This window comes from Aquarana catesbeiana, linkage group LG10, assembly GCF_042186555.1.
Source record: "Aquarana catesbeiana isolate 2022-GZ linkage group LG10, ASM4218655v1, whole genome shotgun sequence".
NCBI lineage: Eukaryota > Metazoa > Chordata > Amphibia > Anura > Ranidae > Aquarana > Aquarana catesbeiana.
The window spans coordinates 69,669,023-69,692,887 of NC_133333.1; the positions used below are offsets into that span (position 1 = coordinate 69,669,023).

Below are 23,865 nucleotides of genomic sequence, written 5' to 3' on the forward strand. Positions count from 1 at the left end.
CCTTTTGCAGCGCCAGCATAGGTCTGATGTTGTTGGGAAGAGTTTGTTTAGTAGTGCTGGGGTTCTGTACCAGCGTGTAAGAATTTTATAGTTGGTTTCTTGAATTTTGGTGCAGATTGATGATTTGTGTGTGAATGTGAGGATGTGTTGGTTTTTTTTGTTGGTCAGGTGGCAATTTAGATCTCTTTCCCATTTTTTTAGGCTTGGAAGTTGAAATTCATCTGCTGGTGTGATTAGCAGGTTGTAGGTAAGGGATAGGGTATGAAGTATAGTTCCCGCCTCTGTACAAAGCCCTTCCAAAATCATGAGAGGTTGATTTGTGTCGGTAGGAGGTGCTATAGTGCCAAGAAAATGACTAAGTTGATAGGCTCTCAGGAAATCCAGTTTATATTGGCCTGCCGGATCAGAGAATTCTGCGATTGTTTTCCATCTACCCGTATTGCTAAAATGTGAAGCTTGGAATAGCCCTGATTCTCTCAGGGCTCAGAAATTCATGTCCCTAATGCCTGGTTCGAAGTTGGGATTGCCTAGAATGGGGCGCAGAGGTGAATCGTTGGAGGATAGAGAGGTCTGAGCCATCAACTTGCGCATATTTTGGTGGTGTTGCCTATCAGCGGTTGGTTTTTAACCTCCGAAGGTAGATCTGCATGGCACCAGGGAGCTCTATTCAAAGGGGTCTCGCTCTGTGCTTGCTCTATCTGTGTCCAGAGTTTGGAATCTCTATGACGGCACCAATCAATAAGTCTACTTAAGTGTACCGCATGATAATAGGTGCGGATTTCTGGCATGGCTAGGCCCCCACAATGTTTTGGAAGGGAAAGCATCTTCTTGTGCAGTCTAGGTTTTTTCCCTGCCCATAAGAATGTTATGAATATTGAACGAACTTGTTTGAAGTACCCCACAGGGATATGTATAGGTAGAGCCTGTAAAAGGTAGAGAAATTTGGGCAAAATTGTCATCTTGAGAATGTTACAGCGGCCAAACCAAAAGTGTAGGCCGCTGTTCCATTGGTTAAGTAGTTTTTGGACATTTTTCAGGAGAGGTGGGAAATTTAGCTTAAATAGCTGGCATAGTTTTGGGGGGATGTAGGTGCCTAAGTATTTTAGTGCCTTGTCTGACCACTTTAAATTGAAGCTGGCCTGAGTTGTGGTGCTATCCCCATTGCCTCTGATTTGCTAAAATTAATTTTTAGATTCGAAAGTTTGCCGTATTTATCGAATTCACGCATTAGGTTTGGAAGGGAGATGGCGGGTTTCGTTATTGAGAACATCAGGTCATCTGCATAAGCAGATACCTTGTGTTGTGTTCTGTCAACTGTAATTCCGGAGATATCTGGATTTAATCTTACATGACATAGGAAGGGTTCTAGGGATAGCGCAAAAAGTAATGGCGAGAGAGGACATCCCTGTCTGGTCCCGTTAATGATCGGGAATGCCTCAGAGATCACACCATTCGCCCTTACTCTAGCCGTCGGATTTGAGTATGCTGCTGATATCCAACTAAGCATCTTATCGCCCAGGCCTATATGTTTTAATATCGCAAACATGAATCGCCAGTTCACCCGGTCAAACGCCTTCTCGGCATCTGTACCAAGGAATATGCACGGGGTTTTTTTACTATTGACTATATGCAGTAAGTTTAGGACTTTGGTGGTATTATCTCTGGCTTCTCTGGTAGGTATGAAGCCAACTTGGTCCAAATGTATTAGGTAGGGTAAATGATGTTGTAGCCTAGAGGCTATGATCTTGGTGAAAAGTTTAAGATCGGTATTTGATAGGGATATTGGGCGGTAACTCCCGCATTGGGATGGATCCTTGCCTTCTTTTGGTATCATGGATAACTGTGCTTGCAGTGTGGAGCTATGTAGTGTAGCCCCTGAACTTAGGTCATTAAACAGGTCTACCATGTGCTTACCTAAGGAGGGTAATAGTGTTTTATAGTATGTAGTGGTGAACTCATCTGGTCCTGGCGCCTTGCCCGGCTTGGCTTTACTTAATGCCATTTGAAGTTCAGGTAAGGTGATGGGTTCTTCTAATAATTCCTTAGCTTCTGACGGTAAGGTTGGCATGAGGGAGGAGGTGATGTATTCCGCTGTCGTTTCAGGAGTCAGTGGTGTTGTGTTCAGGTTGTAGAAGGAATTATAGAAAGATCTGAATTCTCGTGAGATATGTTGGGGTAAGGATAGCTTCTGTCCTTTGGGGGATATAATATGGGGGATGTACGATGCTATTTTTTGTGCCCGTAAGGTCTGAGCAAGTAGCCTTCCGCATTTATTCCCTGATTCGTATACTCTTTTCCTACAAATTTGGAGTGCGGCCTTGGCTTTGAAGTGCAATAGGTCAAAATGATCTGTTTGCGGGTGACGTCAAGTTCAGTGTTTATTTGTTCTGATGGAGCTTGCTTGTGTTTTGTTTCTAGTCTCTGTAGTTTGAGAAGTAATTAGGACAGTTGTGCTGTCCTTTGTTTCTTGAGTTGGGAGCCGTGTTTGATGAGAACCCCGCAGACTACGGCCTTATGTGCCTCCCATATTACCCCTGGTGAACAGTCAGGGGTACAGTTAGTATTGAAGTATTGTCCTATCTCTTTTACTATATCCGTCATTATTTCTGGATTATTTCTGGATCTTGAAGTAGACTTGAAGTAGACTTTCGTTCAGTCTCCATGGTGTGGTCTAGTATAAAACGTGTAATCCCTCTCCCCAGGATGAAAGAGGCGCCATGCATCTATCAGTTGTGCAGAGTGCAATGATGTAGCGATTTTTTTTCGCGTGTCCTGTGAGGATGAAGACACTCCAGTGGAGGGGTCTTCTGTCGGAGATAGAGGGATATTTAGATCTCCTCCTATGATAAGTTGTCCTTCCGTATATTGCATGAGATGCTCTAAGAGTTGTTTCAGAAATCTATTCTGGTGGTCGTTTGGAACATAAAGGTTTGCTAGGGTGATCAACACGTCTCCAATTCGACCTTTCAAGAATAGAACGCGTCCCTCACTATCAGTCTTTACATCAATGTGTTTCCACGGAACCTTAGCTGAGAGTAGTGTAGAAACCCCTCTGGATTTCACTTCAGTGTATGTGGAGTGGTATACCGTAGGGTAATACCTGTTTTTTAGGATCGGTATATTATTTTACCCTGAAGTTTGTCTCCTATAGGAGGACGATGTCTGCCCGCATGCGTTTCATATCATGGAGCAGCATTCGCCTCTTTTCAGGAGTGTTCAGCCCTTTTACATTTAGTGAGACTACATTCAGCATATCCATGTTCGTGAATTAAGGTGGGGATGTGGGTTATAAAGCGGGGGGTGTTGGGGGTCGAGCACAAAAAAGGGTGGGGTACAGATATAGAAGTAGGCTGGTGTGATAGGATAGACTATCCTGGGGAAATAGGGATAGTTTAGGAGGCTGTCACAGAGCTGTGCAGCTTCCAGAGGAGGTGTTAATATAGCTAAAACTAGCTAAGACGCTCTCCAGCCAATTACTGGGTATTGAGCGCAGTCCTATGTGGGTCGGTGGATAGACAGAGCTGAGAAGCAAGCTCCCGGGTCCCTCCATCCATCTCAGGCATTTGATAAAGTCATATCTTGTAACGGAAGGATTATTATAAACATTTATGTACTTTATATATTGGGTTAAACCAGGAACATGATTATTGATTATGTTTATAATTGTTAGTGCTACACTTTTCTTTATCAAGTTTTGGTAGTAATTCCGGCAAAAACCCACATGGGGGGGGCACACATCTCCCAACACTCACAGAGAACAATGATAAAAAGTACAACGATATTTTATCCGATCTCTGTCTGTAGATATCTCCGCAGTGGGCCCACAGGGCTCTCCCCAGCGCCATGCTTGAGGGAGAAAGGAAAGGATAGTAAGGTTGTTGCTGCCTGTCATGGGTTCTCTGGGTTAGGGTCCTGCTGATCAACAAGGTGGTATGTGGTCAGGATGGCTCAGCTGACTCTACCCTCCCTTCCCTTTTTTTTTTTTTCGTGAGGACACTAAGCCCACCCTCTGTTCAGTCACTGAGGGGGAGGCAGGATCGTGGCAACCTCTAATAATCCTTGCGCTAGTTCATATTATGAAGACTGTGTACATGTATAAGTCGTGACCTCATCATGTAATGGAGACTGAGTTTGTCCTTGCTCCCTGCAGCGTTCACCTGTGCCGTCTTGGGACGTTGTGTTAGTCGTTCGGGTTCTTTGCTCTGGCCAGTTCTATGCATTGGTCCGCCTGGGGGGGAGGGTATTGTGGTCCGCCGGGTGGAGAGGAGGTAGAGCGGGTTGAGATCTGTCTGTGCATTCAGCCTCCTCCGGAGCCATGGGCGGAGAGGAGCTGCCACGTCTGCGGGGGGTTGGTATCACCACTGGTTAGAAATACATCAGCCTGTGTCTCATCTAACTTTCAATGAAGGTGTTCGTTCATGGTGTCTTTTTTGCTATATAAGGATAAGGTCAACTGTGGGTCTATGTGGGGGAGGCTGTCAGGGTTTTGTGGAATACAGCTTACTCGCGCTGCTCTTCTCCCGATGCGGCCCGTTGTCTTCTTCTGTTTCTCAGTTGGCGGGGTTGTGCCGGACCACGATACATGGATACACCAGATCTGCCTGGAGGGCGCAGTAGTATTTAAAGCCAATACGGAACCGGGATCTGGTCGGCGTTGAAAAAACGGAAGAGTGCAGGCAGATCTGCCGGTGTTTGCAGGGTGAAGGCGGCCCCATCCCTGCGAAATGTGACTGCGAGTGGGTATCCCCACCTGTAGGTAAATCCCTTCTGTTTGGCAAGATCCAAGATAGGTCTTAGCAGGGCTCTACTTCTTAGTGTTGCTCTGGAAAGATCAGGTAGCACTTTGATTGGTGTTCCTTCCAGCCCTACCTCACCCATCTCCCATGCTTTGCGTAAGATGGTATCTTTCTGTGAGTAGCGCAGCAGCCTGCAAACAACATCTCGTGCCTCCCGGGGTCTTCTGATCTCTGGCCCAGAGCTCTATGCACCCTGTCTACTTCAGTTAGGCTGGATGGGTCATCCAGAATAGCACGGAATATCTCCTGAACTGTTTCTCCAAGGTCCTCCATCTCTGCTCTTTCTGGTATTCCCTGGAGCCGTAGGTTGTTCCGGCGGCTCCGGTCCTCAATGTTCTCTAGGTGGAGCTGGAGGGCAATGGCGGTGTGTCACGATGTAGGTCTCGGGATCGCTCCAGATCCGTTACCTGATTCTCCAGTGTGGAAAAGGACGCCTCTCCTGTGGTCACTCTGTCAGCCAGGGTAGAAACATCATTCCTCACTTCTTGGGTGTCCCGACGGTGAGTCTCCTCCAGCCGGAGGATAAGGGATTCAATGTCTGTTCTGGTGGGAAGGGCTTGTAAGAGTGCCCGAATGTCCTGGTCTGCCTGGTAGTTCCCGGGAGTTTGTGTGGGGGTTGCCATTGCTGGGAGATCTGACCTCAGTGTATGCAGGGTGTGGTCCGGTGAGTTGGGGGTGTCAGAAGGGTATTCCCTGTTGATCCGCACCTGTCCCTCTATTGTAATGCCGCGCGGAGAGCCTCGTGGTGCCGTTGCTATCGCTCCGGGAGAATCCTCCTGATTCCGCCTGAAATAACGGTGTATATCACCGGAGGATGTGCTGGAACGGGTTACCCGGAATACTGCTCTTGTCCTGTATTTTCTGGCCGAGTGCATTCTGTTTTGGATGGTTAGTTTCGCCGTTGAGGAAAGGCCGGGGCCGGGAGCTCTAAAGAAAAGCAGCTTCACTCAGCCATGTCCAGGCCACGCCCCCCATCTCTGTATTTTTAAGTGAGGTTGTGTCAAAAGTATTGTCATACAGGAAAGGTGTCGTGCTGGGCTCAAATGTATGGACCAATGGGGCGCGGTCAGTATTGAATACCCAGAAATCCAAGCTCTACAAAAATTTGTCATGCCCAAAAAAGACATCATTTGTTTCTTTGATTCTGGCTTCGGCACCTGGTGGAGGGCTCAAATTCTCTCCTCATCCAGGTGTCGACCTTCTTTTGAGATATTATACCTTAAGTATTTGACCTGTTGTTGCCACAACTGGAGTTTAGTTTTATTTTCCTCATGCCATTGGTATAACTGCCTGGTTAACAGCTTGTAAATCCTGTACCATTCTCCAGCCTGTGGAAGGCGGAGCCTTCTTAACAGGAAAAAGAGGGGTATTGCAGGGGCTATACCCTCCTCTGCTTCCTTCTTAAGGGGGTATCTCCTTCATCACCTTGCACAAAAACCTTTACTTTCACATTTTTTTCCCATCACTTTAAAATACTTCTCAGAATGCTTAACATATTGCAAAACTTTTAAAACTGATGCAGTTCGGTAAGTAACCATGTTTTTAACAATGTAATACTTATGATCCTGTTTTAACCATTAACAAAAGCTATCTTTAGCTGTTGTTGATGTGCACTATTCACATCCTCAGCTTTGGGGATCCCAGAGAACACTTTAAAAACTTCTCATAGTTTATTTAGATAATCACTGACACTATCCTTGTCTTCCTTTACAGTCATAATAATCTTTTGCCAGTCAGTTTGTTATACCCATCGGAGATTGCATCTCTGATAGAAGGCAGTCAATCTGTCTGTCAAATCTTGGCTATCAAGGGCCAGTGGTTCCCCTCTTTGTTGAGGGGGCACTGTGGCTACACAGGGGTCCCAATTTCCCTTTACTGATGCCCAATCTGATCCTAGAACCCTCCTTAAGGCCCTTTCCACTTCGACCCCGTTTAGCCTATAACTGTTCCTCAGACCTTCCATATTTTCAATGATTTCTGGGGCCCCAAACTTAGGATGTTTAATATGCTCGGTAGCCTTCTGCACGTCACTCTCAGTCCATGGATTAAAAACAGTCATAGTTAGTGACCATTTTGTCTACCTCTTTGTCCACTAGGGGCAGTTGGGCTTGGCATTTCTCTTTTGTTCTCCTTCCTTCTACTCTAATTCTAGCGTGCTCAAACAAGTATTCCGCCATTTCTAAGCCATACTTTTTTTTTTTTTTTTTCCCCTTGAGTTTAGAATACAAGACTGGTAATTCTACTCTCGAACTTTGCCAAAATCTATATAAAACAGCAAACAAAGTCCAAACAGGAAATATATATATATATATATATATATATATATATATATATATATATATATATACACACACACACACATGTAAAACAACTTATACCTTTACCTTATTTACTACAAAGTACAGTTGGTCAAAACAAACAGTTTTCCATTCTGATCAGAATTTTTTTTTTATTTTTTTATTTTTTTTTTTACACACACACACACGCACACGCACACGCACACGCACACACACACACACACACGAGGAAGTGCACTTAGGTGTCCGTGAGGGGGGGGGGGGGAGTGAGTGAGTCCAGTGTTTTTTTTTTTGGTTTTTTTTAACCACAAGTTTGCAGCCAGACAAATCATAAAGCGGGCCTTTTATCAACCTGTAAACCACCAGACTAGCAACCCTTGGATCACGGTAAAGGTAAGAATATAAGAAAAGCAAAAATATCAAGACTCCCCACACATAAAGTTAGCAGTAAGGTTAAACATGATTAGGAAAGAGCGAGAGTTAATCTCATGATTTAACAAATGCAGCAAAAGGAACAGTGCAGGAAATTTTGCTCTCGAGAGAAAAAGAGAAAAACAATCAATCTATGGGGGAAGTGTTTCTGATCAATTTAGATTGATTCCTGCTCATACATTAACTTCCTGTTTGTCCTAACCACCACTCAATTAGAAAAAAAACCTGAAATGGCCACTGTGACTCTCTGTAATCTATCCAGATTAATTGTAGTCACTATTCATAACAATTGTCAATCATCTATCATCTTTCGGTACCTTACATTTTTTGTAATCTGTCTCGGACAGCGGGCTACGTCTATTTACCATAGGCAACGTCCCCAAGTGCCTCTGTCTTTGGCCCCTGTGTCACCTAGATCTTTTGTGATCAACTACAGTGCCGGCATACTCAATAAAAACCCAAATCACCTCGAGTAGAAGAGAAAAGAAAAGATCTGTCTTACCTTTCACAGACCCGGAGGACTGGATCAGAAGTCCAGGAGTAGAAGTCAGGTGTGGATCCCGGAACCGACCAGCCTCTTTTTACCACTTAACTTGAGTGGGAGGACCTAGGTCTCGGCGAGAGGGAGTCTGATACTCACCGATATTTTGGACGGAACCGTTCGATCCACCACCTAATCCTTACTTCCGGCTCGAAGGACCATAATGTCAGTAAAATTCCATTCTCTCACTGATCAGTCAACTCCGGTCATGTTGATTAGAAGACAGATTTATTACAAATGTATCAGTACATAGGGGTGAACTCTGTTCACAGCAAGGAGTTCCAGCAGAGTCACACACAAACACTGTACACAGGTTGTTTTATAGCAGTATTTGGCAAGCTACCATTGGCTAAGGCACTCTGGTGACTCATGGTGCATTGTCAGCTTTATTGTCAAATCCAGCGTGCTTTCACAAGATTACCTAATATGGTAAACTTTTGCTAGTTCTTTAAATATTGTTGTACTCGGTCGGAACTAAGCAGATTGCATAAACAATAAGTCAGGGCCATTTTAGCTAGAAAAAGAGCATATAAGGAACAAGGCAAATGTCGATATCACCTGTAATTCTTTGCATATTTCTCATCAGACAGCATATAGATTTACTCTCAAGTGGTAATGGGCACGTGTTCCTTTTTCACCAAAGAAAATTATTTTACCAAATTACAGATTTCACTCTTTAATTTCAGACTTGGCAATAGTAACCTGTAATAGCACCTGGCAACAGCAATGGTGTCCACAAGGGGTAAAAGTACCCATCAAGGATTCCAGCTGTGCACTATCTATCAACAACTGAATTATTAGGTTATAGGCAGACTTGCATCTTGATATCCAGGGTAATTGGTTTGGTTTATGGCCCAAAGATGACAATAATGTTTTCCAAGCCAAGGATAAACTGACACATTATTTTCACTTTGACCAAACCTGCATGTTGCTGAATTTGGGAGGAGAAGGTCCGCAAATAATTGAACCACAGGCATTGTCAGATGTCAACACCAATTAAATTAGTCGTTTACATCTGGTAAACTAGTATTGAAGTGATTGGATCACTATCAAAAAGTGTTTTAGTATATTCACAATAAGATCAAGGTGTCAACTTCTACAGCACTTGGTGAGCAATATTTAAATCCATGATTTTTTTAAATGTATAAAATTAAAGTGTAACTGTGGGCAAAAGCATATATGACATACTTTATATGTCTGTCATTAATGTAGCAGGTCGTGTCTTTCCTCCAATGAGTCTGCCTGTAACCTAGTTTTTTTAGCTGTTAATCATGCCAGTAGAGCTGTTCATTTCCTATTCCTGTGACAGGGTGACAACGCTGTTTGTTCTGCAGCAAAATTACTGCAGAATTGTCACCCTGTGGACAGTATATAGTCTTAGGTGGATGTGTCATTTTATATGGACAACAAGCCCGGTTCACACTGCCGTGACTTGTCATGCAACTTGAGAGTTCAAAGTCACATGACAAGTCGCGCCCCATTAACTGCAATGGAACCATTCTAATCTGTGCAACTCAAGTCGCTTTGACTTAGAAAAATGTTCCTGAACTAAACCCTAACTCTTGCTACCCCTTTTTAAGCAGCTACAGCAGAATTTTTCTTTTGGAGGAAAGGTTTAAACTATAGGAATAAAAGCTAACTGTTGTAAATCCCCCAGCAGTTTTCTATAATTTGTCCCAATCTGGGTAACTGTCACTTTTGCTGGACAGCTTGATCTGCATTTCAAGGTGTAGATAAATAATAATAAAGGCCAATATATTTTGCTATAGGGGCCTTTAAAGTACAGTAAAACCTTGGATTGCAATCATAATTCGTTCCGGAAACATGCTTGTAATCCAAAGCACTCGTATAGCAAAGCAAATTTCCCCATAAGAAATAATGATAAACTCAGATGATTCGTTCCACAACCATTTATTCATAAGTCCTTCGGTTTGTAGTCCATATAAAAAGATTATAGCAATGTGATATGTTGTGTAACCATAAAATGTCCATCCACAAATGGCAGCCTCCACAAGGGGATTAGAAGCAAAATCCAGCAGGAGCTACAGAGTATAAAAGAGAAGAGAGGCGCCTCTAAGTTTAACAATATATTTAGATTTAATGAAGGTACAACATTTAGCAACTCACATGGTTGATTAAAATGGGCACATCTTAAGTATGCAGGATGCCTGCATACATAGATGTGCCTGTTTTAATCATCAGCCATGTGAGTTGCTAGATGTTGTACCATCATTAGATGTAATCGTATTGCTACACTTAGAGGCTCCTCTCTTCTCTTTTATACCCAGTTGTGATGTGACACTACTTGTATATCAAGACATCACTCGTTTATCAAGTCAAGATTTATTTAAAAAAATTGCTGGTCTTGCAAAACACTCTCAGACCAAGTTACTCTCAATTCAAGGTTTTACTGTTTACCCGCTTGACCACTGGGCACTTAAACCCCCTTAATAACCAGACCAATTTTCAGCTTTTGGTGCTCTCACATTTTGAATGACAATTACTCAGTCATGCAACACTGTATCTATATGAAATTTTTGTCCTTTTTTTCACACAAAGCTTTCTTTTGGTGGTATTTAATCACTGCTGGGTTCTTTATTTTTTGCGCTATAAAAGAAAAAAGACCGAAAAATCAGGAAAAAAAATGCATTTTTCTTCGTTTCTGTTATAAAATTTTGCAAATTAGTAATTTTTCTTCATTTCTTCATATTTTGGCCAAAATTTATACCGCTACATATCTTTGGTAAAAATAACCCAAATCGGTGGATATTATTTGGTCTTTGTGAAGGTAATAGAGTCCAAAAGCTATGGTGCCAATATCTGAAAATTGATCACACCTGAAGTACTGACGGTCTATCTAATTTCTTGAGACCCTAACATGCCAGAAAAGTACAAATACCCCCCAAATGACCACTTTTTGGAAAGAAGACATTCCAAGGTATTTAGAAAGATGCATGGTGAGTTTTATGACGTTGTCATTTTTTTCCCACAATTCTTTGCAAAATCAAGTTGTTTTTTTTCATATTAGCAGGTTATTTCTCATACACCGCATATGCATACCACAAATTACACCCCAAAACACATTCTGCTATTACTTCCGAGTATGGCGTTACCACATGTGTGAGACTTTTACACAGCGTAACCACATACAGCGGCCCAACATGCACGGAGCACCTTCAGGCGTTCTGGAGCACCCAGGCCAATTCTGACATTTCTTTCCTGCATGTAAAAATCATCATTTATTTGCTAGAAAATTACATATAACCCCAAAACATTATATATATTTTTTAGCAAAGACCCTAGAGAATACAATGGCGGTTGTTGCAACTTTTTATCTCGCACGGTATTTGAGCACATGGGGACAGGGACGCTTTAAAAACATTTTTATTTTTCCTTATTGTTCATTTTACTTTATTTTAGTTAGGCGCTTTTTTCCCAACTTTTATTCCTATTACAAGGAATGTAAACATCCCTTGTAATAGGAATATGGCGTGACAGATCCTCTTTACAGTGAGATATGGGGTCAATAAGACCCCACATTTCACCTGTAGGCTGGGAAGCCTGAAATGAAAAAAAAAAAAATCCTGGCTTCGATCGTAGCGGTGAGTCGGTAGAAGCACCGGAGGGCGGTGGGAGGGGGGGGACGTCCCCTCTCGCCTCCCGTAAGAACGATCAAGCAGTGGAACAGCCACTATGATTGTTCTTATGGTGTAGGGAATTGCTGGCTGAAAAAGCTGATATCTGAATGATGCCTGTAGCTGCACTCATCATTCAGATATCCCTGCACAAAGTCAAGGATGTCGTATGACGGCCGGCGGGCGCGAAGTGGTTAAAACGCATTTTTTTTTTTTTTAACACAAAGTTGTCCATTTATACAGTATTTCTAACACATAGCATGTACATACCAAAAATGACACCCCAAAATAGATTCTCCTCCTCCTGAGTACGGCGATACCACATGTGTGAGACTTCCACAGCCTGGCCACATACAGAGGCTGAGCATGGCTGGGCATGGCTGAGCATGGCTGGGTATTGCAGGATATCGCCAGGTATCACCGAGTATTGCAGAGTATGGCTGGGTATTGCAGGGTATGGCTGGGTATTGCGGGGTATGGCTGGGTATTGCGGGGTATGGCTGGGTATTGCGGGGTATGGCTGGGTATGGCGGGCTATTGCAGGGTATGGCGGGGTATTGCAGGGTATGGCGGGGTATTGCAGGGTATGGCGGGGTATTGCAGAGTATGGCGGGGTATTGCAGAGTATGGCGGGGTATTGCAGAGTATGGCGGGGTATTGCAGAGTATGGCGGGGTATTGCAGAGTATGGCGGGGTATTGCAGAGCATTGAGGGATGGCTGAGCATGGATGAATGGATGGCAGTTGTCACAGAGCAGTGCTGTAGGCACTACAGATCCAGCCCACAGCGCTGCTGCCATCCGATGCCTCCCCCTCTCCGCTCAGTGTACCGATCGGTACGCAGAGGGAAGGAGAGGAACTGGCGTCATCAGATGACGCCAGTTTGTTTACATGTGATCGCGCCGTCATTTGACGGCGCAATCACATGGTAAACGGCCGCGATTAGCGGCCATTTATCAGGATCCGTGATGCGGTCACGGATGCTCTCGGGTGCGCGCGAGAGCGGAATTCTGGGAGGACGTCACTGTACGCCCTCCCAGAGTAAAGCAACCGCCCTGTAGCCTTCATTTGGCTATGGGCCGGTTGTTAAGTGGTTAAAGACATATTTTTTTTTTAGTTTTGGATAGAGTGGAGAGGTCTTTATGGATGTTTGTGTACCCATTAGGGAGATTCATCCTTTCTGTTTGTCCTGTTTACCATTATCATTGAAAGTGAAAATAAAAATAAAATAAAAATAAAATCTTGTGTTGTCCCCAGAAAAGTAACCGAGGGGTAAAAACTTCCAATAGGGACAGTAGTTCTGGTGACCTGGGGGGCCCCAAGAGATTCCCTTAATTTGTAGGGATTTCTCCTCACCTCCTGTTTTGGATATGTGGCAGGAAGTGAAGGTAAATCTCTTCAATAGGACAAAGATGGCAAAAATAAACTTTACAGGAATGATGACCCTCCCTTACTCTATCCAACAAAAAAAAAAAATGTTTTGCCTATATTTCTACTTTTTAGGTTATGGTATGCACAACAGAGAAAACATGTAAGATCAAGGGTTCAACAAAAGGGAACCATGTTCCCAAGTAGTCAAATTGCAATAAGATACAATATCCAACAGAACAGCGAGAACCTGGCAAAGAGGGATGTATAGTACATGCCAAATTACCTCAGGGGACCATAGGACTAGGCGGTCGGTTGTCTGTGTACCTTGTGTAAGTAATTGTGTAATAGTCCTATTTTAATCTCTACACAAGTACATCTGCTTTTGTCTTTCAGGAAGTTCAAAATATTTTTGAAAATGAGATCCAGCACTGTGACAGTTTGGACTTGTCATCCACTGAGCCTACTTTAAATCAGTATAAAATGGAATTGAAAGCCACAAACGAACTCACGAGAAACAACCCTTAAAGCACTGGATAATTTTCTTTTCTCTCTTAAAGTAGCTAAAGCATCAATTGATTCTGAATTTGCAGTTCTTGTTATGGACAGGGAAACTCTGCTAGAGAAACAGAGGAACCTCAAGGAACTTGAAAAGGACATTTACCGCCTTGGCCAAGAAGCTGAAAAACTTGATGACAACCTGCAAGTGGCTGAGATCACCCTGAAAGACCCAGAGTATGGAGGGGTAACCTCTTGCCAGAAAATGATTACCATGTTCTTTGACAAGCTAGAAAATGCACAACAAGCTGCTCTGAGGGACCTCCAGAGCTTGCAGGAGAGCGAGGCACTGGAGATGCTAAACAACAGACAAAGAGCCCTGTGCAAAAATATTGAAGATATTCAGGACCAGATTGATAAAATTGGTCTTCAAGATCCAACTATTCATGCTGTCCAACAAAGGTACTGTATGTACTAATTTTTAAACCTGTATAAAGGTATATAATATCTATCCTTTATTTGGATAGAATTCTGTGTAAAGGCAAGTTTTACCTACAGAGGCAACTACTGTCTAAATCAACTCCCTTTATTTTGTTGACATGGTTGACTTTTTCCTGAATGCGGAAGTCACTTTTTAATTTTTTTTTTATCTCATTCCCTGATTTAATCAATACAGGGTATTGTCTTTTTACTTTTCTCTCGCGTAAAAATAGCTTTCCACCATTCAGAGGCTCTTATAACAGTTCATACTTGTGACTTGTCCTTGTTGAAAATGCTGAATAAGGCATCTTTGTCAGTTTTGGTCACGGATACTGGTAATCCGCTTTCCAGACAATCTATCATTTTTTTAAATTACTCATACTCTTTGTACAGACTGAAAATGGCTTGCTCTTTAGGGCTTGCATTCACATGCATTTGGTTGCATCTGAGCAGCTGTTTTATTCCATGTAATTCAACTTGTATCCAAAAGCAAATTAAAGCACTGAACTCATATGCAAGTCAAAAAGCAAGACAAAACACTACAAAGTCATACAGGATTTGACTGGCTTCGGAGTCTGATGCCCAGTGCATAAGAAACCAGCCATGAACGGCTCAAAAAGCTTAGATGACAGTGATGCTTTTCTTGACATGCTGACCTATTCAGAATTGATATATATATTTTGTTTTTAAACTAATATAAAATCAATAAAGGATTAGCTCACCTTTACCAAAAAACTGCCTACGCCGTGGGAGGAGGGACAGAGGGATGCCGTGGGAGGAGGGACAGAAAGAGATGCAGCATCTTTTGATTTGGAGGAGAGGGGCGGCTAAGGGGATATGTGCTGGGGGTGCTTTGGGAGTGGGGAGGACTTGTGCTAGTGGGGAGGGGCTTGAATCCTCCCACTAGCATATGTCCTCTCCCCTCACAAACCCCCCCTTAGCACATATCCCTTTACCCCCCTCCCCTCCCATCACTCCACCATGTGTGCGTTTATGTTACCAGCCCCCCCCCTTCTCAGTTATTGTGTCCCTCTCCGCTGTATCTATATTATACATAGACCCCAGATCATCAGCACGGCTCTTGCAGTGAAATCTCCCTCTTTCCTGGCTCCTCCTCCTCCTGTCTGTGTCCATCAGAACTTTGGAGCCGAGGAGGCTCCTCGGTGAGCTGTATCCGACTGTCAGTGGGCAGAGAGGTGTCGGCTGCCACAGAAAGGTGATTGGATCGTGGAGTGTGGGACCCCAGTTGCCCACACTAGCACGCCCCTGTCAGGCCGGTTACCGGAGCTCAGTGCCAGAACTTGATGGCGGCTCTGTGTGTGGGAGCTGGAAGGAAGGCTTTTTCATTGGGGGGGCAGATTTTTTTGCTGTCCCCTCCCCCCGCAAAGTGTTGTCCTAGGCCTGGCCCTGTCAGCCTAGGCCAAGACCCAGCACTGGCTGGAAGTTCAGCGATGCTACGATGGAGGAGATAGTGGACCACACATGTGCAGGGGTTTGAGAGCTTGTTCCTGTGATGGTGAGGGGGAGCAGTAATGACTGGGAGTGTCTTAGTAACGTCCTAGCAACAAGAAAGGATGGGATTATGCGATCTCTGGGAGTCTTTCAGCGGTACATAAATGGCCTTTACCTGTAGCAAGGGAATTATCCAACTTTAGTCAAAGTTGATGATTTTTTTTTTTTTAATCTACAAGCACCCCTTACCTGCATAGGCAGTTTTTTGGTAACTGTGAACTAACACTTTAAGTCTAAAGTCCAGCAATCACAAATCTATGTATTTCAACAATCCTTTATCATATCAAGGAGGGAGAAAATGTCGTATAAATGATAAAATCTCCTGGTTGACGTGTTTCATCCAAACCCTACGTTTATCATTTCTATGGTGGCTGTAATTTAAGTATATTCAAACCAAAGAACAAAAAAGTAATATTTCCTTTTTTTTTCTTTGTTTTCTTTTATCAGGTTAAGTGCCAGCAATCCAGTGTCTTTTATAACTTTCTGTGCTCTAAATTGAACTCTTAAAGAGTGTTACTAGTCTTCTCAGTTCTCTCCGTAGACTACCCCCCCCCCCCCATGTTATAGAGATGAGGACGGGAAGGTGTATGTAGTACAAATTACTAGTGAACAGCCTAGGTTGCTAATGTTGCTCCTCCATACAGTACGAGGAAATGTTGTCACCCTTGGACAAGAAGTGTGTAACTGGAAGGATCATCTGGTGAAACTAAAGGCTGCAACAAATAACCAGGGAGTTTTTAAATGTTGTACCTTGAAATAATTGTTGGACATGGATTTGTGGGTTCTGGTCTATGAACTTAATGGAATTACACTCAAAAAGATGTTGACGAGCACCGCACTATTCAAGATTTTGTCTAAGGTGAAAGCAAGTTAGGCAGGACTGACTTTGTTTGCTTTGATCATAGAATTAAATCGTTGATGCAGTTGGAGAAGATGCTGGAATCATTCATAAATGAAAAGACATCCATTTCTACTGGCTTCCTGGAGCTTCTTCACACCGCACGCTCCAAGGATATCTGTAGACCTGAAGAGTGTGATATGCTATGGGAGGATGCAATGCAGAATATCACTCACAGGTAGGTGAAAGTGTAAATAAAAATCAATTTAATATTCCTCAAAGTTTCCCCACTTTACTGTAACAGCTGCCAATATCCTTCTGAAAATTCTATAGAAAGGGAGGGGTGTTGGCTTATGGCAGTGGTTCTCAACTCCAGTCCTCAGGACCCACTAACAGGCCAGGTTTGCAAGATAGCTGAAATACATCACAGGTGATATCACTTGCTGCTCAGTGATTGCAGTATTCTAGTCTGCAACTCCCCAAGGTAATACTTAAAATCTGGCCTGTTGGTGGGTCCCGAGGACTGGAGTTGAGAACCACTGGCTTATGGTGTTAGGCAAGCTAGGGTAAGGATGAGGATAATGGTAAATTGCAAATTATAGTCTCTTAAAAGAGTCTCATAAATTGGTCGATAATAGTAGGTGATAAGAAATAGCGGTCAATTAGAACATAGCTGCAGCTGTTCTAAAAAGGATTGGATTGTACTGTACATTGTTAGATAGAAATCAAGCGAAATATAAAATTGCACTCCCATTTTGTTGCAAAATTAAAAGCATGCACGTAGGGAAACTGCTCAGCAGGGTTGCGGCTGGGTCAGCAGAGCTAAGCATGGAAGCCGCTGGATGGATGATGTCAATCTGGCTGTGGAGGCACAGCTGGTGGTGGCAGATTAGTCCAGAGGCAGTCGAGGTTAGCAGTGGTGAGTTGGAGCAGTGTGGAGGGTGACGGCGATAAACTGGAGCCTAGGCAGAAATGCAGAGAGGATCCAGAGGATGACATGGAGAGCGTAGGGGCTTGGCTACACATTTTGGGCAACAAGGACTGCCTCCTTGTTAAAGCCTGAGGATTAGCCTGAGGAGCAAAGCAGCTGGCATTTTCAGAAAAAGCTTAGACATGAGAACCTTTGTAAAGTAAAAGGTATTTACTCTTTTCCCTTCCATCAGAGTTTAAAAAAATAAGGGGTTTATTCCTCTTTGTCCATGTAGCCAAATGTATACCAAGAACCACCAATTTATAGCACACATACAGCATAATCTTGAGGGGCCATTCTTTGGCCTATATCTGTACTATTATATAGTGGTTCTGGATGTACATTTTGCTGCAGGGGCATAAAAGCACTATTTACATGACTACATCAGATCAGGTTTTCTTGCTGGCATGTCAGCATTTACAATTTCAAATGGATTGGTGTTGGGTTTTATTTGGTGGGGTTGTTTTTATTTGTTTTGTTGGCCTGTAAGTGTAAAAAAGCTACATGGGAAATTATGACTCTAAAATGTCTTTCACATTTTTACCATTCAACTGAATTTTTAGTGAATAAACTTGATTTTCTTGCAGCAAGGAGCAGTGCGAGGCGGTAATAGAACTCCTTCGCAAGTTTCAGAGTTACAAAAAGGAACTAACGTCACCTATTCAGAAAGCAGAGACCTTAATGCCCTGCCAGTCATCTTACATGGGAAAAGAAATTCTTCAGGACACCTTGAAAAAGGTAATTTTGCTTGTGCAGAATGCTTTGCTACATAAGGGCATTCTTTATTGCATCTTAAAAGTATTTGTCATTGAGTTTGTTAGACCCCGTGTGGTGCTAGGAGCAATGGCTGATAACAGGCAGGTCACGTGATAGAGTAGGTCAAGTCCTCAGGCAGTTGGTCAGAGCAAACAACAGACTGTAAATAAGTCAACACACTGCTGCCAGGTCAAGTGATGTTAGCTTCCATGTTTCTGATGGAGAAACAGAGCAATGATGGACAGTAGCAGTGTTAACAGGCAAGTGACCAGGTTAAGCACAGGCAAGCTGAACACAAGTAGTCCAAACAAAGCACAGTAATAATCCAGAAAGAATATGGGACGGTAATTCTATGCGTTTATGGTGTCACATCCAGTATTGAAACTAAAGCGAAAAAAAAACCTATGATGTAATTTTAAGGCACGCCTAATTAAAGTAGGAGTATCTAAGAGTATTTCAGTAAAAGGTTTTAACTATTTGTTAAACACATTACATAAAACATACATATAAAGAAGGAATGTATTGTACATCTATAACATTGTCACTATCTACTAACATAACAGATACGATCCTCTTGCACCCAACGCGTTTCGGAGTACAGATATCTCCTTCAGGGGTGTATATTGAAAAGGAAAATATAGCTATAATATAATTTGAAACAAATTAAGTATATAGCAACATGAAAATATACATATATATTGTGGATGACAATTGTACAAAGGATTGGAAAATACACTTACATATATTATGGTGATGTGGTAGATTGACAGTCCATCATATTACAATTAAAACAAAGAAGCCATAAAAAGAACTGTGCTTGTTACTACAACTTTTTTTTTTTGTCATACGGTCTAGATATTAATGGTTTTTTTGGTTCTTTCTTAGTTTTTCTATTATTATTTTCCTTTCTTTCCCGTCTCATAGGATAAATGGTTGTTTTATCACTATGTCTATATACCACCTGAGAGATGTAACTGTATAACAAGTTATGTTACCTTGTGAATGTATCATATATCCTCTCAGTGCCTGTACACCTTGTTTTTATATAATCTTCTAATAAAAACGTTTGTAAACAAAAAAAGAACTGTCCTTGCTGACTTTCTGCTTCAATATCTCAACTGTCAAAAGGAGTCTTAGAACTGCATCAGCTCTTTGGGATAGATGCACTATGCAGTTTTAAGACTCCTTTTGGCGGTTGAGATAGATGTACAATACATTTCTTCTTTATATGTATATTTTACATAATGTGTTTAACAAGTACTTAAAACCTTTTACTGAAATACTCTTAGATACTTTTACTTTAATTAGGCATGCCTTAAAAGTCCATCATAGGGGTTTTTTTCACTTTAGTACTTTACTTTAATACTCCAGGGCATTAATGAAGCACTACTACCGTAGAATTTGGATAGGTAGTGGGTAATGGTAGGAATACTCCAATAAATCTTAACTCTTGTAGAACTATGAGCCAAGCCCTTACAGAAGTAAAGAGTGGACTGGGCTTTGCAGTAGCAACTTGAAGAGATTTATCTTCCTCTCTGGATGCTAAGAATTATAAAATAGACTAAGCTCTTCAGGACATCGGACACAATGTCCCCTTTACACATACTGACTCTAGCACAAGAGGGATGGCTTCAGCACACAGTCTCTAGGATCTCTCTCACCAGTCTGTACTCACAAATGTCCTTGGAAAATTGGTTGCCTCCTTCCAATATCCTGGAAACACTTTCACACCAGGATACCAGACTATATCCTCAGACAACAATCTCTCAATCAGCTTCAGCACCTCTCAGCAAAGCATAGGCCCTCAGTCAGCCCAACTGTGCAGGCACATTGCAGCAAGATCTAGGGTGCTAGCAGCCCTCCTAGGCTGTGATCTCCTCAGGGAAGAAGACCCATCTGCTCTCTGGCTCAGAGTATTTATACAGACTCCCATTCACCAACTGGGCACCTCTTCCCAGGGATTAGCCAGGCTGTATGAATATTCAGCTTCTTATTAGACTCTTCCTGCCCAGTAACTTCTAGAACATTTCTGGACTGGCCAGGTGAAAGCAGTCAATCCTGCAGTCACTTAGGCATAGAACAGGCCAGAACAATCGACAGTCACACTGATTACAGTGAGTCAAAACAATATCAACCTAACAACGAACTGCAGCTCCACTGCATACAGTGAGCCAGAAAGGTGCTAGGATTAGTTTCAATCTAAGGAGGGTGGTACATTACCATTCAGAAAGAAGTTAGAGACAGACAGACTACTATTTAGGGCATTAGCAAAAAGACAAGCCTCTTGATCAATGATAGGTGGAATTTCTTAATTTGCTTTATAGAAATTTGAGGATCATATATACACAGCAGAGACCTGAGCTGCAGTGCTGAGTAATGAGCAGCCGATGATGAAGGTACAGGGCTGATCATTACAGTATACAAACGTCTTTATATCTCTTATTTTACTGTTCTGTTAGAACGGGATGTGTAGGTTCAGTTATAAATAGGCACTGTTCTATTGAAGGCTTGTGCCTTTTGTTAACTTCACAAGCTAACAATAAGCAGTACAATCAACTTCTCTGTAAAAGGAGAACTCAGCACTGGTAGACCACAAGTCAAGCTCCATCATTATTAACTTCCATTAAGCTAAATTTTATTTGCATGCTTACCCATGTTTCCTTGGCTAATCAACAAAGCTTAAAGGAATGTTTAAAGGTGGATTTTTGTTTTTGTTTAAAAATAACAAAGATGTCATACTTGCCTGCTCTGTGCAATGGTTTTGCACAGAGCTGCCTTCACCCTCCTCTTATTGGGCCCCCCGTTGGTGCTCCTGGCCCCTCCCTAGCTGCTTGCTATGGGGACACCCGAGCAGGCTGGCTCCTGAGCCGCTGCTCTGTGTCCAATCATGCACAGAAAGCTGCCCGGCCCCACTCTCTCTTCATTGGCTCACTGGCTGTAATTGACAATATCCAATGGCTACCGCTGCTGTCTCAGCCAATGAGAAAGGAGAGACCCAAGAGCGCCTCGGCTCCACACAGAGGGTTTTTTGACCTTCATGCATAGAATGCATTAAAGTAAAAAAAAAACTACAGCCTTTACAACCACTTTAATGAACCAAAATTTTTTTTTTTTGTTTAGTTTTTATTAATAAAATAATATAAGGTACAATATACAGTTCAGAGAAGAGCTATACACGTTTACAGATAAGACTCTTTTACATGCAAGACAATCAGTTAGCCAGATGTGTGGGGGTATAGAGGTACATGAGTATTCAAGTGCTGACCATGGCACATATCTAGGCCTAAGGCACTTCATGTTTACCTACTGGACATCATGGAAAACATTTTCATCATATACCGAGTATAGGCATCAAGATCTTCCCTGTAAAATACCTTTAGTCAAACATATAACCTTGAGAGATTAGAATATAAGTGAAAAGAGGAAGAAAAGAAAGGATAGAGAATGAGAAGGGGGAAAAAAAGAGGGGGGGGATTGGATTAGAAGGGAAATGAAAATGAACCTGCCTCGGTCCAAGCTCTATTACGTAATAGCAGGAGCCAAAAACATATTATTTGGTTTGAGATAATTTCTGCATAAGCAGGTGTGTATTTAAAGGCAAACCAGCAGGACCATATCTTTTTTTGCCAGGTCAGATTTGTTTCTAAGGGAAAGAGTAAGATCTTCCATATGGTATGCATGATCTACTTCCAATAGCCATTGGCGTAAAGTAGGTATGGTCGATTGTTTCCAACATCGTGGGATAAGTGCCTTTGCAGCATTTAGGAGGTGTGGTGTTATAGATTTTTTATATGTTCCCACTGGTTGCCTGTACAGTGTAACCATACAATCCACGGATCATTGGAGATCTCATTTCCCTGGATCTCCCTAGCCCAGTGAAGAATAGAAAGCCAAAAAGGACGTATAAGTGGGCAAAACCACCATATATGAGCATGTGATGCCCGCTCACCACAACCTCTCCAACACAGGGGTGATGCTTGAGGAAAGGTTTTATGGAGCACCATAGGAGTGTAGCGCCACCTTGTTAGCCGTTTATAATTGCAAGCTGGCGATATCTCCACTGGTCCATGGGGGTCACTACGGAGCTATATATGATTGTAGCCAGGGGTACAATACTCGTTGAGGTGGTTATTTGATGAAGTTGAGTCGAAGCTCCAAGATTCCAGGTGTGAGTCCTGGGGTCTATGTTCCCCGCTGGGAAGTAGTTAGGGCCATGCAATGGCAAAAGAGGGGAGTTATATGACCATTTGTTCGCCTTACATAGTGAATCCCAAATCATGAGGGTGGAGCGTGTAAGTGGTGATGTGGTAGAAGATAGATTTCTGTATTTCCTAGGTATCCAAAGTTGTGTGAAAAGGTCTGAGCCGTCACGGGGGTGTGGCTTAGCAATGGCCGGGTGAAGATGTCTTCTCGGTGAGCTCCTGTCTTCCCCCGGCTTGCCCTGGCATCCAGCCGACTACACTGCTAAAACAGCGGCATGCCCAACAGCAAAAGACCCAGAACCAATACATCGTTCCGCAGAAACCGTCCACTCACCATGAGGAGCGGCATTCAAAAATTCCTCCGGGACACACAGCAGACTCTGCCAGGCGCCAGTTCGGAGAGCCCACGTGGGCTGTCGCTGGAGGTGTGCACTGCTTCCACTCTGCTCTCCCCCTCCGCACCAGATACGGATCCAGACCTGTCCCAAAGGACTCCGGCAGCCTTTTCGCTCAGCCATGCACAGTTCCTCCCAACAAATGGGCAGCTTGCCCGAGGATCTCCGCTCCATCCTGCAGGCCCTACCAACAAATGCGGACATTGAAGCTCTCGCTCGCCGCTTAGAGGAAGTTCATGGACGCGACATACAGGAGGTAAGAGCTGAGCTGCAGACAATAACTGAGCGGGTGGAGAGCGGGGAGGTCACGGTCTCCTCTCTTGAGCACTGAGTGGCGGCCCTGGAGGGTGCACAAGCAACACAGACAGCCACAGCCATTGACCTACAGCTTCACTTGGAAGACATGGAGGACCGCAGCCGCCGCAATAATCTGCGGCTGCGGGGTCTCCCGGAGGCTACATGAGCTGAGGACTTGGCGGTGACTGTGGTTGCCATCTTCCGGGAAATAATGGGGGAACCATCCCTCCCCCGGAGCTTGACCGGGTGCACAGGACTCTAGGCCCCAGGCCCTCTGACCCGGATCGCCCCCGGGATGTTTTGTGTCGGCTACACCGATACACTCATAAGGAGTTAATCCTGCGCAAGGCATGGGAGCATGGAGATGTCAACTTCGATGGAGCCACAATAAAGATACTGCCGGACTTATCCAGAGCTATGCTGCAACCAAGAGCTCTACTGAGGCCAGTACTGGACCTAGCCAGGAGGAAAGGCTACACCTACTGCTGGGGATACCCCCTGGCTGTCACATTTCGCAAGACATCGTCGTCCTTTACTCTGTGGACCCCATCAGACCTACCGGCACACTTCGCATTCCTGGAATCAGAACCGGTGAGAGTCCCGGACTGGTTGGTCATTCTCCCTCGCCAGTTTTTTTTTTTTTTTTTAATTAAATACATTTTTTATTTTTGAAAAATTACATACATTATTCATAGCGTTTGTACATGTTATTTGATAACGTAATACACTTAAATTATACAAACCCATTCTTATATTCGTGCCCTATTTCATTTCACAATTTCTACTACTAATTCATATCCCAACCTTTTCCCTTCCCTATTCCTCCCCCCCCCCCTCCACCTCCACTAC

General features: G+C 43.2%; 1 protein-coding gene across 1 annotated transcript in view; it reads left to right on the top strand.

Moving 5' to 3' along the window:
- The window catches only part of LOC141109843 (nesprin-2-like), a 33,827-nt gene extending 15,591 nt beyond the window's left edge, over nucleotides 1–18,236 (top strand). The window contains exons 4-6 of the mRNA XM_073601104.1: nucleotides 13,465–14,028; nucleotides 16,464–16,634; nucleotides 17,954–18,236. Of these exons, the coding sequence (XP_073457205.1) occupies nucleotides 13,670–14,028; nucleotides 16,464–16,634; nucleotides 17,954–18,236 (813 nt within the window). The 5' untranslated portion in view covers nucleotides 13,465–13,669. The remainder of the gene's footprint in view (nucleotides 1–13,464; nucleotides 14,029–16,463; nucleotides 16,635–17,953) is intronic.
- Nucleotides 18,237–23,865: the final 5,629 nt, after the last annotated feature.